The sequence below is a fragment of the Argopecten irradians genome, chromosome 7 (genome assembly GCF_041381155.1).
Source record: "Argopecten irradians isolate NY chromosome 7, Ai_NY, whole genome shotgun sequence".
Lineage (NCBI taxonomy): Eukaryota > Metazoa > Mollusca > Bivalvia > Pectinida > Pectinidae > Argopecten > Argopecten irradians.
Genome location: NC_091140.1, coordinates 6,137,502 through 6,157,766, shown reverse-complemented (window position 1 = coordinate 6,157,766; position 20,265 = coordinate 6,137,502). Strand labels below are relative to the sequence as shown.

At 36.7% G+C, this 20,265-nt stretch overlaps 1 protein-coding gene across 1 annotated transcript; it reads left to right on the top strand.

Moving 5' to 3' along the window:
- The first annotated feature begins 19 nt into the window (after positions 1 to 19).
- On the top strand, positions 20 to 20,265 carry LOC138327368 (scavenger receptor cysteine-rich domain-containing protein DMBT1-like). Its single transcript, XM_069273415.1, has 15 exons — positions 20 to 1,893; positions 3,586 to 3,697; positions 4,010 to 4,112; positions 5,636 to 5,742; positions 6,414 to 6,581; positions 7,005 to 7,110; positions 8,245 to 8,396; positions 9,125 to 9,277; positions 9,561 to 9,693; positions 13,781 to 13,893; positions 16,250 to 16,408; positions 16,682 to 16,790; positions 17,586 to 17,701; positions 18,867 to 19,031; positions 19,304 to 20,265. The coding sequence occupies exons 2-15, from the start codon at positions 3,646 to 3,648 to the stop codon at positions 19,744 to 19,746; spliced, it is 2,079 nt and encodes a 692-aa protein (XP_069129516.1). The 5' UTR covers positions 20 to 1,893; positions 3,586 to 3,645; the 3' UTR covers positions 19,747 to 20,265.

Below are 20,265 nucleotides of genomic sequence, written 5' to 3'. Positions count from 1 at the left end.
TAACATAACACACATGTTGTCAGTCATGCGTCTTTTTTATTCACCCCGGAATTACCTCCGGTTGATGTAAATTACAAGCAATGTGATACTAAAGAGGCGGAACAATATTACATTTCTCCCTTTTTTAGAGTTATGACTATTTTAATCACGGACTTATCAAATTATAAATATGTATTTACATTTACTTGTCATTTCTACTTTATAAACTAACCAAGGCAAAGTGAAGTATATGATGGTATAACTGACACCCAAAACGTGACTATTATTACGTCACTGATGTTGACATGGTGACGTCAACTGATCACCGTAAAAATGGATGTTGTATCTCGTGGATTAAATCGTCGTTCATTAACGGTGTTCCTGGTCTAGCTTAAACCATTTTACATGCAATGCAGAGACCCCAAAATGAGTTGATAGTCTAAATATAAGCATTTAACTATTTACCTATGGCATATATGGTATATATAGATGATTTACTGATGTTTGGTGCACCTCCATTTCCTAAGCTTGCGTATCCGACTAGACAATTGCTCGTCTAAGTTTCATCATATCTTCTAACCCATTGTCGGGTTCTCGGAGAGCCCTTCGCCATCGGTAATGCTAAACGAATTGTGATAAAAGGGTTTTTTTCAAAATCGAAAAGTCGCAATGTCTTGCCGCAGTACGGAACTCGTTGCCATATTCTTCAAGTGATTGCCGTTCTTTCTATTTGTTTGACCGAAATTTATAAATTTCGATTTTAGTGTTTTTTCCATGGACGAAGAAGTCTTCTAGCACTTCATTGTATCCGCATACGTCACGCATGTGTCTCCTTTTCCAGCGATATATGTCGTATACCCTCATGCTGACATAATGAAGCAGTAAGTATCGTTTATGGTCACCATCTTCAGCATCATTTATTTCCATTGTAACAAACAAACTATTCTAATTTGCCAATCCAGCTAAATATATATCCAACTTCGGGCTTACATTGCTCCTGTCACAGTCTTAATACGGGTAAATGTTATGTCTATAAATTGTCCCCATCGCCTTGCTATTGATACTAGATGAGAGCAGATAACGAAGGATTAAACATTAAACACATGTTGTCAGCCCCGGAATTACTTCCGGTTTATGAAAATAGCAAGCAGTGTAATAAGAAAATACGGAACAATATTACAAGTAACATTCCTCGATACAGCTTGATTCACACCTAGTCTACTTGACATGTAATCCTACTATCGTTTACTTAATAATTAAAGCTGCTATTCACATCGATGCACACAATTACATTTGTAACATGCGCATAGCATCGTCTTCTTATATGATGTATTTGGCTTACTTTCGCTTTCACAATGCATTGATGTTGTGATTTACCATATTACAATTCTTCTAATGTAAAGGGTGGTGTGGAATATTTTCCTATATTATATTGGACCTGATCAGGATCCTTGTTTGTGCGAGAATACAAAAATGATAAATATTTCAGGGTTCTCCTTATGATGCATGATTTCACACACATCATCCTACGCAATTATAGTCCTGGTAAATAATTAATACATAAAGCGTCTGAATGTAGACATAAGATCATTTTATCCTTTAGTTCACTGTATTGAATATAAATAGCCTAGCCTAGTATTATTACTACCGGGCTCTCGATCTCATTGTTTACCGTCGCTATGTATTCACAACACATTGGTTCTAGTGTACAAATGTCAATGAACACGCACAATGGCTGATTTAAATGACTTGCTAATGTCTGTTTAGGCTTCGCGTTTGTAAATAATCCGATTACTGAAGGGTTGATCATATGTATAATCATTGTGTAGACATTATATTTGGAAATATGAAATTCCACAAGCATATGGGAGGCGTTTCAAGATGAGATTATTAACTGATGACTGCAATATATAGGTAAGAATTGTATTATGTATGTAGTATAGTTTACATTGATGCATAATTAAATGCCTAATAATGGTGATAGTGATTCCACAGACAAGTGACACAATTGTTAATGGATAACATGTAAATACTCATTATTATAGTCATAAAATAATGAAGGATACAGTGATAAGTGATAGAGACAGGTTTTTCACCAGTCGGAGTACAAAAGAAAAGATGTTTTATGTACACCATTCAGAGAGGATAAGGAAATATGTTTTATGTCCACCATTCAGAGTACATAAGAACAATTTCTTATGATCACCATTCAGAGTAGATAATAAAAGATGTTTGATGTCCACCATTCAGAGTAGATAAGGAAATATATTTAATATCCACCATTAAGAGAAGATAACAAAACATGTTTTATGTCCACCATTCAGAGTAGATTAGAAAAGATGTTTTATGTTCACCATTCAGGGTACATAAGGAAAGATGTTTTATATCCACCATTCGGAGAAGATAAGAAAAGTTGCATTCGTAGTAATAAAAGATGTGTTATGTCCACCATTCAGAGTAGACACGAAAAGATGTTTTATATCCACCATTCAGAGTAGGTAAGAAAATATGCATTCAGAGCAGTTTAAAAATGATTTATGTCCACTATTCAGAGTAGATAAGGAAATATGTCTTATGTCCACCATTCAGAGTACATAAGAAAAGATGTTATATGTTTACCATTCAGAGTAGATACGAAAAGATGCATTCAGAGTAGATGAAAGATGTTTTATGTTTTATATCCACCATTCAGAGTAGATAAGAACAATTTTTTTATGATCACCATTAAGAGTAGATAATAAAAGATGTTTGATGTCCACCATTCAGAGTAGATAAGAAAGGATGTTTTATGTCCTACATTCAGAGTAGATAAGAAAAGATGTTTTATGACCACCATTCAGAGTAGATAAGAAAAGATGTTTTATGACCACCATTCAGAGTTTTTTTTTTACATTTCTCGAAGATAAATTATTCGATTTTTTATAAAAAATGCTTGAAAATAACTAATTTTGTATCGGGACAAAAATCAAGCACACTTACCCCCTTTTAATGATGGTTTTAGAAACAGCAATTTGTTTTCTTTTCAACTGCAAAATTTTTAAAAAAGTAAGTCGTCTGAACTTTTCCTGTGAAGAAGCATTGAATCTTCCAAAAATAGTAAAAAACGGAATATTTTCATCTTCAAAATTTAGTTGGTAGGGATAACATATACAGCTTTTCTGACAAAAAACAGCATGTTGACTGTGTGATATTATTATTTTCACAAAGAAAACATTTTTTTGACAATGTATCGAATTTGCTTTTGACAATGTATCGAATTTGCTTTTGACAATGTATCGAATTTGCTTTTGACAATGTATCGAATTTGCTTTTGACAATGTATCGAATTTGCTTTTGACAATGTATCGAATTTGCTTTTGACAATGTATCGAATTTGCTTTTGACAATGTATCGAATATTTATACTTTTCAGACAACTGATCTACATCATACTGCTATCTTTGATTCATAATAGCTCAAAATCAAGCACACCACCATATCATTTTTCTTACATTTTTAACTTTGGTATGTTTCCTATTTCAAAAAATCTATATCAAAAAACGTTAGTCTTCAGAAACAAAGGACTTTTCACCAGAGCAGACCCTTAAGAATAGTTTATGCTTTGTAGGTGATTTAAACAAAGAGACAAATGAATATGAAATGAAAGCAGCTGTTGATCCTATGAACTATGAGGGCAAACATTGTGTGGCCACTAGTAATTCTGCTGCAAGTACAAATTTGTAAGTACAGATAAGCCTAAGCAATATATTCATTCAATTCATACGAAGACATCAATCTATCATTTATAAAGAAAATAAAACAATATCGAGATACATCTGACAGTGTTATTAAAATTATTTTGACTCAATTGCCTACAACGAAGTTTGCTCAAGGACATGATGATATGAAAATAACATATAATAACTTCATATCACAATAAACTGACACACTGTCAGCATGTTAAATGGATGTTGGTTTAATACTGGTTAAAATGTCATCATCAAATTAATAATGATGAGGTCAAATGTGTCTTGTTTTAAAACTATTTACAGATCTTTCCAGTGCTTCCTGTTCAAGCACCACGGTCAGTCTGACTGCACATCTCGACTATTCCGGGCAGATCAAATCTCCGAACTACCCATACAACTACAATAAGTAAGTATTGTATCGGTACATCTCGACTATTCCGGGCAGATCAAATCTCCGAACTAACCATACAACTACAATAAGTAAGTATTGTATCGGTACATCTCGACTATTCCGGGCAGATCAAATCTCCGAACTAACCATACAACTACAATAAGTAAGTATTGTATCGGTACATCTCGACTATTCCGGGCAGATCAAATTTCCGAACTAACCATACAACTACAATAAGTAAGTATTGTATCGGTACATCTCGACTATTCCGGGCAGATCAAATCTCCGAACTAACCATACAACTACAATAAGTAAGTATTGTATCGGTACATCTCGACTATTCCGGGCAGATCAAATCTCCGAACTAATCATACAACTACAATAAGTAAGTATTGTATCGGTACATCTCGACTATTCCGGGCAGATCAAATCTCCGAACTACCCATACATCTACAATAAGTAAGTATTGTATCGGTACATCTCGACTATTCCGGGCAGATCAAATCTCCGAACTACCCATACATCTACAATAAGTAAGTATTATATTATCGTAATAAAGGAATCAACCGACGACAATAAGTTAGTATTGTATCTGTACATCTCAGTATAATATTATCATAACAAAGGTATCAACCGACGACAATAAGTTAGTATTGTATCTGTACATCTCAGTATAATATTATCATAATAAAGGAACCAACCGACGACACTATGTAAGTACATGTATGGATCATACATCTGGTTGTTATGAATTCTCATACGAAAGGAATCGACAATTAAACTAGCAAATAGTAAAAATATATAGTCTTGCAGTTTAAACAAATATACGTATTACACAATATGCCTATGCTTCAACGTTATAGGTGAATAAACAAGGCATAATACATTAGCCTATTAACGCTAAAATCCAAATACTAGAATTTTCTTTCGAATCAACCCAATATTTTGTACTTATCGTCAATCTTAATTATTACTTTGCCATCAATTCAATAAATGTCTTGAAGTGTCCAGTCATTCCACAAAGGTATTTTATTATAAAATAGTGGTGGTATCCCCGTATCTGATATAAGCTGAACATCGTATAGAAAAACATTATGTGGCCATATAACATTGTCATGAGCATGCTCTCCCGTTACTAGTTTACCAAGTGTTGATGCAGTTTTTACTACACAAAGTCGTCAGCATGAATTCCACTGTGTAATTATTTGATAATATTTGTAATGTCTTAAACAGTATTTGAGTACAAACTTGAAAGTTGAAATTTTTGCTACAAATTTTATTTTGTTATATCTTCATTCGGTCTCGTATAACATTGTAAGATTTAACATAAATACACTACAACAAAACTATGTCTCATCATTTTGATTATTAATAAGAAATCCTTATGCATTCTTCATACATCGATTTTAACATTTTCTTTCATTATTATTAATCATTTCTACTTAATTCGGCGTCGATTTGCAAATAAATAACAACTGTTGATTCACTTGCTTATGATTAAGTTATGATTAATTAAATATATACTTTACCTTTTACAGTAGAGCATCATGTCGATGGCTCATCACTGCGGCGACTGGACGCGTGTTTCTCAGTTTCGAGGAGATGAATCTGGAGACTAACTATGATTACATCGGCGTCTATGACGGTATGTGGAATTTCAGAATTAACCTAGTTCGTAATCATCGACATAAGACAGTGCTTTGGGTAAGGACGGAGTGCTATCTTTAATGATGAGAGGGCACTCAGATGTTTTACGCTCTAACTCCATAACTTATATGTATAAGATATCAAAGTTTATTCTTATATAAGCCATTATAACTCTCCGATTATAATCTCCATTTTCTTAGTATTTTTTTCTCTCAGTAATTATCGCTACGGCTGTGTATCAGCTATTCGTATATGATGAAAACATGCATAATTTATGTCTGAAATCAATGAAAATGCTCCTAACACCCGATATTAAATTACTTTGTGATTGTTTATCATCATCGGTATACTAGTAAACCATATTGTTGACGAGAGAAAATTTCACGTTTTCATGGTTACTGGCACCCAAGGATATAAAAATAAACTGATTGGTTTTATATATTACTTTATATCAATGTTCTTTGAACAATTGTACAAAATACAGCAATCCAAAATTTCAAGCAAGATAAGGTCCACGTACAATGATATTATATGAAATTAAATGAGTAAATATTGAGTTTTCTGAATAGAGATTATACAAATGTATATCCTGTCATACATGAACATCATTTTGAGCGTTTGTATTTATTAAAATTGGAGTACGTGTAAATTAAATATTGCTTTAACTAGGAGACTCACCATCAGCAACAAGATACGGCCGTTATTCGTCCACGCAGAAAGTACAAATCATCAGCTCTGGCTCGAATTTCTTTGTATGGTTCACATCAGACCACAGTGTGACCAGGACAGGCTTTAAGATCACATACTTCGCTCTCTATCCCTCCTCATCCTCAAACCGTGAGTTTGTAGTTACAGTTGGGCACTAGCGTCATCGAAACAGTTTTGTACAATTGTAAATGTCAGATTAGTGATGATGTTATAATCTACAATTATAACGCAATAGTTTTGTTGGCGTTAACTGTGATTCTGTCACCTATTATTTCCTTAAACAACTAGTCATTTGATCATAATTAAACACGTATCATTTAGATCAAATATCATTTATAACATCTATTATCAAATTTGTAATATACTTTGTGAAAGATAACTTTTGGTATGCATAATATATTTGTCCCATATAAAGATTTTCGTAGAAGAAGCCAGTAAATCAGATACTGAGATAATCATTATCAGTATGCTACTCACTTCGTTAATTAATAGAGTTTTGACTATGTATTTCACTATTGTGATAACTATCCTAAATATCGTTTACTTCCACAGTCCATGCTTGGCCCACTTCCGGATGTGGAAGTCCTACAACTGTCAACATCAATACAAATGACATACAACAATTGAAGTTACCTGCCGGACCTGATGGTACAAATCCGTGAGTGTTTGTTTACTTTGGTCTTTTGTCTGTAAACTGATGGTACAAATCCGTGAGTGTTTGTTTACTTTGGTCTTTTGTCTGTAAACTGATGGTACAAATCCGTGAGTGTTTGTTTACTTTGGTCTTTTGTCTGTAAACTGATGGTACAAATCCGTGAGTCTTTGTTTACTTTGGTCTTGTGTCTGTAAACTGATGGTACAAATCCGTGAGTGTTTGTTTACTTTGGTCTTTTGTCTGTAAACTGATGGTACAAATCCGTGAGTGTTTGTTTACTTTGGTCTTTTGTCTGTAAACTGATGGTACAAATCCGTGAGTGTTTGTTTACTTTGGTCTTTTGTCTGTAAACTGATGGTACAAATCCGTGAGTCTTTGTTTACTTTGGTCTTTTGTCTGTAAACTGATGGTACAAATCCGTGAGTGTTTGTTTACTTTGGTCTTTTGTCTGTAAACTGATGGTACAAATCCGTGAGTGTTTGTTTACTTTGGTCTTGTGTCTGTCAACTGATGGTACAAATCCGTGAGTGTTTGTTTACTTTGGTCTTGTGTCTGTAAACTGATGGTACAAATCCGTGAGTGTTTGTTTACTTTGGTCTTGTGTCTGTAAACTGATGGTACAAATCCGTGAGTCTTTGTTTACTTTGGTCTTGTGTCTGTAAACTGATGGTACAAATCCGTGAGTCTTTGTTTACTTTGGTCTTGTGTCTGTAAACTGATGGTACAAATCCGTGAGTCTTTGTTTACTTTGGTCTTTTGTCTGTAAACTGATGGTACAAATCCGTGAGTCTTTGTTTACTTTGGTCTTTTGTCTGTAAACTGTAAGTAGATTATACTTAATTGTGATGGCATCGAAATGAACAACCACTTACAACATCGTCTGAACACATTACACGTATCGGATGTGACGTCATGAATTTACAAGTTGAATTTAAATAGCATAATTTTTAGTAGATATGTCAAAAGTGTTAGGCTAGGAAAAACCTGACGTACGTAAATACCATAAGCTCCCCGCTAGTTCACTGTTATCAAAGTACGATGGTTTACTAGGTTGGTGGTTATTATGTCGATCAGAGTAAACATTACATTTCTTTGATGACATTTTGATATATTCTCAGTTCATGTTTTATGTTGCAGTGCGATCAATAACTGCGAGGTGAAGTTTACTGTGACTTCCGGTAACCTAAACGTGACCATTCTTTGGAGTGACCTTGACTTTACCTCCAATGACCTGAATGTGACGTCAACAAACCATTGTAACCAGCAGTATGGACTCTCAGTATGGGATGGTATGTCCACACAAACCTGTCATAACGACCACCTCTGTATAAAGACCACCTGCTTAAAAACACCACTTTCGAAGTATCCAAAATGAATGGTCCATTTCAACACCAATTTCATTGTTTATAAGGACGCTTGACTATAATGACTATTTTTCAATGTCTGGTTGGGGTTTTATAGACAGCTAGCTATGTTCGTATTTGTCACCATACATCCTGGTAGTTAATTTATATTAGTGGGCTGTCTTTGTGTTTGTGCCTTTAATGAACAAACACTGGGGACAAATGTTGAAGACACTCAACAGGACTCCCGACCCATCGAGGCAAATAACAGCTAATGGAAATATCAGTTTTTAAATTTGTTATATCTTGGATTCAAAGCCGACATAGGCAAGACTTCCAAACGTTTTGATCGCGAGTCCCACGCACTTACTGAGTACCATATCGGCTAACCATGGTACAACTCCTACACTGGTTTTTTTATAAAGATGAAAATGTGCATGAATCTTTGTAAATAGCAGTTGAACTTGTTTAATAATTATAAAAGGGAAAAAAAACATATATATCTATATTGACTCCTTTCACAAATTTGTTTTATTGTATTTTTATATGTTTTTGATATCCGAATTACATTTCTATAGTTTTATAACTATTCGTATCGGATATACATTTCTTTATTTCTTTGGTTTTATATGCTATTGGTGTCGCTACTAACTTTCTATTTATATGTTTAACAGATACGGGATCTACGTTGCTGTACTGGCTTTGTAACTCTAACCAGCACCCAGACGATAGTCTAGTTATCTACCCGACACAGACTACGGTGCTGTTCCGGTATAACACTAACGGAAATACCAGGGGACCAGTCATCAGTGTACAGTCGTACGCCGGTTAGTACATAATCTACATTGATACAGTGAGGTGTAAAACTTCAGCTCCAATTGTCACTGTTAAGCCTATGGTTTGTTTATTGTTTTTTCGCTTTTTGCTTCCCAACGATATTTTCACGACGATCTAATTTCGCTATTTACAGGTAAAATTCTGCATTGTGCTTAAGTCGAATTTTTTGTTCATGGTGAATTTGCTTATTACGTTTGTAGCAAAGATGATGTTTTAATAAAACCTTTTGAGTTTGTAACCATGACAATGACAGCTATATACACATGTTTACAGGAACTGCCGCCACAGAGACAGTGCCCGTCCTAACAACACAATCAGTTGTTGCCACGTGCGGTAGTACGTCACTGCTTGCAGAGTCCTACCAAAAGTATATCACATCACCTCTTTATCCTGGACAATACACCAAGTACGTATCGTTCATGTTCAGTTATAAACCACGATCAACTAACACGATCAACTACAAACAAAGGTAGCTCTCATGTCCAGTTATAAACCATCAAATCCAACGTAGGTAGCTCTCAGGTCCAGTTATACACAACTAAACAGTCCATGTCATACATCAACTACAACGTAGGTAGCTCTCAAGTCAGTTATAAATCACCATCAAATACAACGTAGGCTAGCTCTATGTTCAGTTATAACATCAACTACAACATAGGTAGCTCTCATGTTCAGTTATAACATCAACTACAACATAGGTAGCTCTCATGTTCAGTTATAACATCAACTACAACGTAGGTAGCTCTCATGTTCAGTTATAACATCAACTAAACGTAGGTACTCTCATGTTCAGTTATAACATCAACTACAACGTAGTAGCTCCATGTTCAGTTATAACATCAACATAACTGCCTCTGTTCAGTATAACATCACTCAATGAACTTCGTTTAGTTATAAACCACCATCAACTACAATGTAGGTAGCTCTCATGTTCAGTTATAAACCACCATCAACTCCAACGTAGGTAGCCCTCCTGTTCAGTTATAAACCACCATCAACTGCAACGTAGGTAGCTCTCATGTTCAGTTATAAACCACCATCAACTCCAACGTAGGTAGCCCTCCTGTTCAGTTATAAACCACCATCAACTCAACGTAGGTAGCTCTCTGTTCAGTTATAAACCACCATCAACTGCAACGTAGGTAGCTCTCATGTTCAGTTATAAACCACCATCAACTCAACGTAGGTAGCCCTCTGTTCAGTTATAAACCACCATCAACTCAACGTAGGTAGCTCTCATGTTTAGTTATAAACCACCATCAACTCCAACGTAGGTAGCTCTCTGTTAGTTATAAACCACCATAACTCAACGTAGGTAGCCCTCATGTTCAGTTATAAGCCATTATCAACTAAACGTAGGTAGCCCTCCTGTTTAGTTATAAACCACCATCAACTCCAACGTAGATAGCCCTCCTGTTCAGTTATAAACCACCATCAACTCCAACGTAGGTAGCTCTCATGTTCAGTTATAAACCACCATCAACTCCAACGTAGGTAGCTCTCATGTTTAGTTATAAACCACCATCAACTCAACGTAGGTAGCTCTCATGTTAGTTATAAACCACCATCAACTCAACGTAGTAGCCCTCCTGTTAGTTATAAACCACCATCAACTGCAACGTAGGTAGCTCTCATGTTCAGTTATAAACCACCATCAACTCCAACGTAGGTAGCCCTCCTGTTCAGTTATAAACCACCATCAACTGCAACGTAGGTAGCTCTCATGTTCAGTTATAAACCACCATCAACTGCAACGTAGGTAGCTCTCATGTTTAGTTATAAACCACCATCAACTGCAACGTAGGTAGCTCTCATGTTCAGTTATAAACCACCATCAACTGCAACGTAGGTAGCTCTCATGTTCAGTTATAAACCACCATCAACTGCAACGTAGGTAGCTCTCATGTTCAGTTATAAACCACCATCAACTCCAACGTAGGTAGCCCTCCTGTTTAGTTATAAACCACCATCAACTGCAACGTAGGTAGCCCTCCTGTTTAGTTATAAACCACCATCAACTGCAACGTAGGTAGCTCTCATGTTCAGTTATAAACCACCATCAACTCCAACGTAGATAGCCCTCCTGTTCAGTTATAAACCACCATCAACTGCAACGTAGGTAGCCCTCCTGTTCAGTTATAAACCACCATCAACTAAAGTAGGTAGCTCTCATGTTCAGTTATAAACCACCATCAACTCCAACGTAGGTAGCCCTCCTGTTCAGTTATAAACACCATCAACTCAACGTAGGTAGCTCTCATGTTTAGTTATAAACCACCATCAACTCCAACGTAGGTTGCCCTCCTGTTCAGTTATAAGCCATTAACAACTAAATGTAGGTAGCTCTCATGTTCAGTTATAAACCACCATCAACTCCAACGTAGGTAGCCTCATGTTCAGTTATAAACCACCATCAACTAAACGTAGGTAGCTCTCATGTTTAGTTATAAACCACCATCAACTCCAACGTAGGTAGCCCTCCTGTTCAGTTATAAACCACCATCAACTGCAACGTAGGTAGCTCTCATGTTCAGTTATAAACCACCATCAACTCCAACGTAGATAGCCCTCCTGTTCAGTTATAAACCACCATCAACTGCAACGTAGGTAGCTCTCATGTTCAGTTATAAACCACCATCAACTCCAACGTAGGTAGCTCTCATGTTCAGTTATAAACCACCATCAACTCCAACGTAGGTAGCCCTCCTGTTCAGTTATAAACCACCATCAACTGCAACGTAGGTAGCTCTCATGTTCAGTTATAAACCACCATCAACTCCAACGTAGGTAGCCCTCCTGTTTAGTTATAAACCACCATCAACTGCAACGTAGGTAGCTCTCATGTTCAGTTATAAACCACCATCAACTGCAACGTAGGTAGCTCTTGTTCAGTTATAAACCACCATCAACTGCAACGTAGGTAGCTCATGTGTTATAAACCACCATCAACTCCAACGTAGGTAGCTCTCATGTTTAGTTATAAACCACCATCAACTGCAACGTAGGTAGCTCTCATGTTCAGTTATTATAAACCACCATCAACTCCAACGTAGGTAGCTCTCATGTTCAGTTATAAACCACCATCAACTCCAACGTAGGTAGCTCTCATGTTTAGTTATAAACCACCATCAACTCCAACGTAGGTAGCTCTCATGTTCAGTTATAAACCACCATCAACTGCAACGTAGGTAGCTCTCATGTTCAGTTATAAACCACCATCAACTCAACGTAGGTAGCTCTCATGTTCAGTTATAAACCACCATCAACTCCAACGTAGGTAGCCCTCCTGTTTAGTTATAAACCACCATCAACTGCAACGTAGGTAGCTCTCATGTTGAGTTATAAACCACCATCAACTCCAACGTAGGTAGCTAGCTCCTGTTCAGTTATAAAACCACCATCAACTGCAACGTAGGTAGCCCTCCTGTTCAGTTATAAACCACCATCAACTCCAACGTAGGTAGCTCTCATGTTGAGTTATAAACCACCATCAACTCCAACGTAGGTAGCTCTCATGTTCAGTTATAAACCACCATCAACTCCAACGTAGGTAGCTCTCATGTTCAGTTATAAACCACCATCAACTCCAACGTAGGTAGCTCTCATGTTCAGTTATAAACCACCATCAACTCCAACGTAGGTAGCTCTCATGTTGAGTTATAAACCACCATCAACTCCAACGTAGGTAGCTCTCCTGTTCAGTTATAAACCACCATCAACTCCAACGTAGGTAGCTCTCATGTTCAGTTATAAACCACCATCAACTGCAACGTAGGTAGCTCTCATGTTGAGTTATAAACCACCATCAACTCCAACGTAGGTAGCCCTCTTGTTCAGTTATAAACTTCAAATTTGGTATTTCTCATGTTCAGTCATAAAATTTCTTTATTGTAACATAACTTAATAAATGACGCCACCTTTCACAAAGTCGCACAATTGACACGTATCGTATATATCTTGAGTATAAGCCTGAATCAAAATAGGCCATTCCTGAATTCCTGAGTAGTGGGTAGTATGCGGGCTTTAAAAACCTGATTGCTGAGCATTTGAATAATTTAGTCCATATTCCTTAATTTTTGCTGTGAATGCCATACAGTATAAATTAATTCGAAAATAAGTCGCGTTGGAAAATACACCGCACTCGGAGATAAGCCTTGGATTTCCTACGAAAAAGAATATAAGCCGCAGTTTACTGTCGATATCTTAATGTAAAGCACACATTTTAAAATGTACATTGAATACAATGCTAAAATAAAATCTGTTTACTATGATGTATACAATGACCCTTCAGTATCACTGGTATTTAAAGCGAATGCTACAGAGTTATTTCAGTCATTTCAATGCGACATATGTGCAGGCTAGATCAGTTGCACCATATGAAAAATTAACATACGTGGTTTAAACAATGTACATTGTTGGTTACAAGCAAGATTGATTAGTTAAACAAGGGTATGAATATTACCATTAATAATGTTATTTTTTGTATTTTACAGTAATCTGGATTGTACATGGATACTAAGCGCATCCTCTTCCGACAGTGCTATAACATTGACCATCATCATCCTGTATACCGAACTGTCACATGATACCCTAACGGTATATGACGGTAAGTATCATCAGCCTGTATACCGAACTGTCACATGACACCCTAACGGTGTATTACGGCAAGTATCATCAGCCTTTATACCGAAATGTCACATGATACCCTAACGGTATATGACGGTGAGTATCATCAGCCTGTATACCAAACTGTCACATGATACCCTAACGGTATATGACTGTAATTATCATCAGCATGTATACCGAACTGTCACATGATACCCTAACGGTATATGGCGGTAAGTATCATCAGCCTGTATACCGAACTGTCGCATGATACCCTAACGGTATATGACTGTAATTATCATCAGCCTGTATACCGAACTGTCACATGATACCCTAACGGTATATGACGGTAACTATCATCAGCCTGTATACCGAACTGTCAAATGATAACCTAACGGTATATGACGGTAATTATCATCAGCATGTATACCGAACTGTCAAATGATACCCTAACGGTATATGACGGTAATTATCATCAGCCTGTATACCGAACTGTCAAATGACACCCTAACGGTATATGACGGTAAGTATCATCAGCCTGTATACCGAACTGTCACATGATACCCTAACGGTATATGACGGTAATTATCATCAGCATGTATACCGAACTGTCACATGATACCCTAACGGTATATGACTGTAATTATCATCAGCATGTATACCGAACTGTCACATGATACCCTAACGGTATATGACGGTAATTATCATCAGCATGTATACCGAACTGTCACATGATACCCTAATGGTATATGACTGTAATTATCATCAGCATGTATACCGAACTGTCACATGATACCCTTACGGTATATGACTGTAATTATCATCAGCATGTATACCGAACTGTCACATGATACCCTAACGGTATATGACGGTAAGTATCATTAGTCTGTATACCGAACTGTCACATGATACCCTAACGGTATATGACGGTAAGTATTACCACCTGTATACCGAACTCTCACATGACACCCTAACGGTATATGACGGTAAGTATCATCAGCCTGTATACCGAACTGTCACACGATACCCTAACGGTATATGACGGTAAGTATCATCAGCCTGTATACCGAACTGTCACATGATACACTAACGGTATATGACGGTAACTATAATCAGCCTGTATACCGAACTGTCACATGATACCCTAACGGTATATGACGGTAAGTATCATCAGTCTGTATACCGAACTGTCACATGATACCCTAACGGTATATGACGGTAAGTATCATCAGCCTGTATACCGAACTGTCACATGACACCCTAACGGTATATGACGGTAAGTATCATCAGTCTGTATACCTAACTGTCAAATGATACCCTAACGGTATATGACGGTAAGTATTACCACCTGTATACCGAACTCTCACATGATACCCTAACGGTATATGACGGTGAGTATCATCAGCCTGTATACCAAACTGTCACATGATACCCTAACGGTATATGACGGTAAGTATCATCAGCCTGTATACCGAACTGTCACATTATACCCTAACGGTATATGACGGTAAGTATCATCAGTCTGTATACCGAACTGTCAAATGATACCCTAACGGTATATGACGGTAAGTATCATCAGCCTGTATACCGAACTGTCACATGATACCCTAACGGTATATGACGGTAAATATCATCAGCATGTATACCGAACTGTCACATGATACCCTAACGGTATATGACGGTAAGTATCATCAGCCTGTATACCGAACTGTCACATGATACCCTAACGGTATATGACGGTAAGTATCATCAGCCTGTATACCGAACTGTCACATGATACCCTAACGGTATATGACGGCAAGTATCATCAGCCTGTATACCGAACTGTCAAATGATACCCTAACGGTATATGACTGTTATTATCATCAGCCTGTATACCGAACTGTCACATGATACCCTAACGGTGTATGACGGTAAGTTTCATCAGCCTGTATACCGAACTGTCACATGATACCCTAACGGTGTATGACGGTAAGTATCATTAGCCTGTATACCGAACTGTCACATGATACCCTAACGGTGTATTACGGCAAGTATTGAATGATGTCAAACATGTGGATCTATGTACTCCTTATTATTACCTTCCTACAAGTGCGGTATGATAATGTTTTTACGTGTAAATATTATTCTATAAGTTTTTTTGGGGTATGCCAGAATTAGCCTATATAGGTATGGCAGATAATTCCGTACTTGAAAAAGTAGCCAAACTAAATATATTCGTTGAAAGGTGAGGTGGAATCTGCATAGATAATGTAAAACATATTTATATATCCTACGTTAAAATAGTAAGGTATAAATCTAAGCTAATATCCATTCGTTTCTATTTTATATACCATCAATATCAATTTGTTCTCCAGGTCCGAGCACCTCCTATCCTACCCTGGGCAGTAGCTACAGTGGTTTCGTGTCCAATGTTCAGCTGATATCTTCCTCCTCTTTTGTCACTTTATATTTTACTACGGACAGCTCCATAGTTAACACGGGGTTCTACGTCAACTATATCAGCTCAACTCGAGGTGAGTACAGGCAATCATTTTAAAGGGTTATTTATATGGTTGCAAACATTTAGTCTACAAAAATGGTAATAAATAAATATCATTTGTCCATGTATCCACATTAGAACATTAATTCTGAAGCGTTAAGATTGAATCAAAATTATGATAATGAACTATTTTAATCTACGTGTAAGCCCGAGGAATTCTACAACATTGAGTTTGAATCATTACTCAATGCATGATATTTATTTAATTGTTCGATGTACTATGTTGTTTTATTGGTATTGATTACAGCGTTGCCAAGCTGCGCGTCCCTTTACAGTTCTCTAGTGACAGTGAACGCGTCCAGTACACAGGCTACCATCTACTCCCACCCCGGGTACCCCTCACTCAGCTATGATAAGTATGTACCTCTGGAAACGCCAGACTATTCCGTCTATACTTATTATAGATTTAGCTCCCTTGCGGGTAGATATCGATTGTTAGTCATTATTTTGTCCGCTCGCAATACATAGATGCAATACCTACTTTGTGCTTTATCCGTTAATACAATTAAGTGATTTTGTTCCATATCTGACAGAACTTATTCTAACTGAACTTGAATTTTCCGGTGAATAAAACGTCATTCAGTCCTACCAAAACGTGACGTCACATTCACTGGAACGACGCCAATTTTGCAGTGTTGTCTTTAATTTGGCTCATGGTTCATGTTCGTAATGTGAATGATTCTTTGATGTACAGTTTAAACAGAATACACGGTTAGTATCTATCGTACAATAAAATGTCTAGATACTAATCATGTATTCTCTAAAAGTCAGCTAAATGGTTGGTGTAGAGGTTAGGTCATAACCGACCTGGGTTCGATCCCTGACAGCTCCCAAAGGTCAGGTAGAGCTTGTCCGATTACATGGGCTTTTTGCGAGCACTATGGTTTCCTCAATTGTTCTTCGCGCCCTTTAATCCGGCCAATCTACAGTGATTTGTAGCTTGTTTTAAAATCGATTTGGAATACATGTATAAAGTTTACAGTTTATAAATGATATACATTTTTATATTATAATTGCTGTTTCTTGATCAACTAATAACACACGGATACCAGTACAGGTACGAAAGAGCCACTTTCTATGCCTGATGTCCGTAATTAGATTTATATTTGGTCAACTTTTTGTGATAATATTATTTTCGATTCGTATTTCAGTTCATTTTCACAATACTGGTTGATCAGAAAACCCGACAGTTCGCAGACATTGTATCTGTATTTCACAGCATTTAGACTAGAGTCTTGTAATTACGACACATTAAAGATATACCAAGGTAGGTATTCATTCGACCTTATGTTTAAGGCTTTGCGACGTCATGCCTTCAATAAACACCGGCAGGGTGGCACTTTATAAATGTTGGATATTGACCTGGTTATCATGGCAACCAAAATTTCGACAAACAAAAACATACATGAACATCTGCACATGTCCTCAACACTACTGGCAATTTCCATTGATATCGGTCCAGTAGTTTAGGAGGAGTTGTCCGAACAAATTTTACCTACGCACAGACAGACAGACAAGGTGATTTATCCAGTATACACTCCCTAACTTAGCTTGATGTATGTTATTATGTCATCCTTTCTTATGATACCATCAATTACAACTATTTTAAAATGCAGCCATGGTAACCAGGTCACTATACACAGGTTAATTTTGTCCGGACAACCTCTCTTACACTACTGGGTCATTTTCAATTAAACTTGGCAGTATTGTTTCGGACCATGTGTAAATCTGCATGCAGGTTTTTATTTATAGGCTTCAAAATTTGTCCAAACAACTCCTTCTAAACTACTGGATAGATTTCTATGAAACTTGGCAATAATGTTCGGGAGCATTTATAGATTTTTTTTGTTGTGTTTTTTTTTTTTTTTTTTTTTTACTTTCGGTCCCCATAGAAACCCGGTCACCATACACATGTTTCAAAATTTGTCTGGACACTTCACCTAAACTATCGATTTCAATGAAATTTGGTTTCATTTTTGAGAACAATGTCAGGAATGTGCATACAGGTTTTTGTTTTTTGATATTTTGGTTATCATAGTAACCAGATCACTATAGACAGGTTGCAAAATTCGTCCCAACAACTCCAGGATCAATTGTAATAAAACTTGACAGAATGGGATTATATGGGAATGGGAATGCAGGATTTCGCAGAAGTCAGACACGAGTAATAAAAGGAATAAAGGGGAGTATTAGTCAGCCATCGGCTTACAGTTCTAGTTGTCATCGTTTGTAATTACCGACGTTCTTAATGAATGCCATTGGATTTTCGTTTGATTACATTTTTAAGGTTCGAATTATATTTACAAGCTTTGCTATTTCAGTGGGGGTATTTCTAAGGTATGTTTCTATTTATGCAGTATTTTCAATTTCTGGATAGAAGCCTTATAATTACATTTAATTTGGATGTTTATTTATGCTTGATTCCTTACCAGGTGCATGTGTCACCGATACACTGTTGCATGTATTGTGTGGGGCGATTGATTTATCGGAGCAGTACAAGATCAGCCTTGGCAGTTATGTGCTTTTACACTTCCAAACAGATGGATCCGTCACCTACAAGGGATTCGATCTGCGATACCAGATTGGAAGTGACAGCGGTACGTACATTGTAAATAAATTATGAGCAGTAGCATGGTGCGACTTTGAGATTATACGTTGGATTACTTTTCAATAGAGTCTTTTATTTTCTATATATATATTCGAATTGTAAACAGTGCAACATTGCAATTTTAATGCTTCAGCCATCATGATATAAATCAGTTAACGAAGGGTTTCGTCTAAATAACTGCACAAAATGAATTATTCTTCCTCGAAAGATATGTTGATAATGATTTATCACTTACTATTACTTTTAATCGTATTATTACAGATGATGACAATGTCGGGATTAATGTTCCGCTCGCTGCTATCATCGTACCAATTATCGCCGGTGCTGTTATAATCGCTATCGTTTGCAGAGTATTAACTATCCGTAAAGCAGCAAAGAAACCGACTGCAAAAGTCAGTCCACCCAATATAAATACCTATAACTTAAAACTGACCAAAACCACTAAAGAAAAAATACCTAAACAAAAACCTGTCAGGAAGAAACAGGATCCAGCACCACCCCCAGCGTTCCCAAGACCTCAAAAAATAGCACCTGTGCCGCCAGGTCCAGCTCCTCCGCCACATCCACAGGACCCCGCCTACCCTCCTATACCACCACTAAACGGACCAGGATCCGTCCCTCCCATGCACAATACGTATAATCCTCATCTGAAACCTGTGCCAGCTGAGGTCCCAAACCCATTCGTGTACACACCTCCATATTAGTCAGACGTATACAGACTTGATACGTCTATTCAATATTGTGAATTCATTTTGTATGATGATAATTTCATTGTATAAAAATAATTTTTGAACTGCATCGCCATACACATTAATATGTACAAAATAGAGGGCTGAATGAGATTTTCTGAATAATTTATTATATATGTATGGCGACATGGTGTAGCCTATCATTTCGTTTGATCCTCCTTTACTGTGACGGAGCTCCAAGTTCACACTATACCAACAATGGAAATATCGGTTATATTGGTGAGGTTATCGGTGTATGATGTACGTTAATGGATATTTAAGGTGTGGTTTTACATGACAACGTTGACACATGATATATGTTATTCACTGACTTGTGCTATTTTTTTTTACTGTTGTCATGTTGCTCTAAACTCAATCGATAAATTGATGAAATGTTGTCAATGACATAAGCTTTAATTACAATTTATTTATTTGATATTATATCAATATTTGATACCAAGATGAAGATTTTGAGGATAGTGACATAAAGAAAGT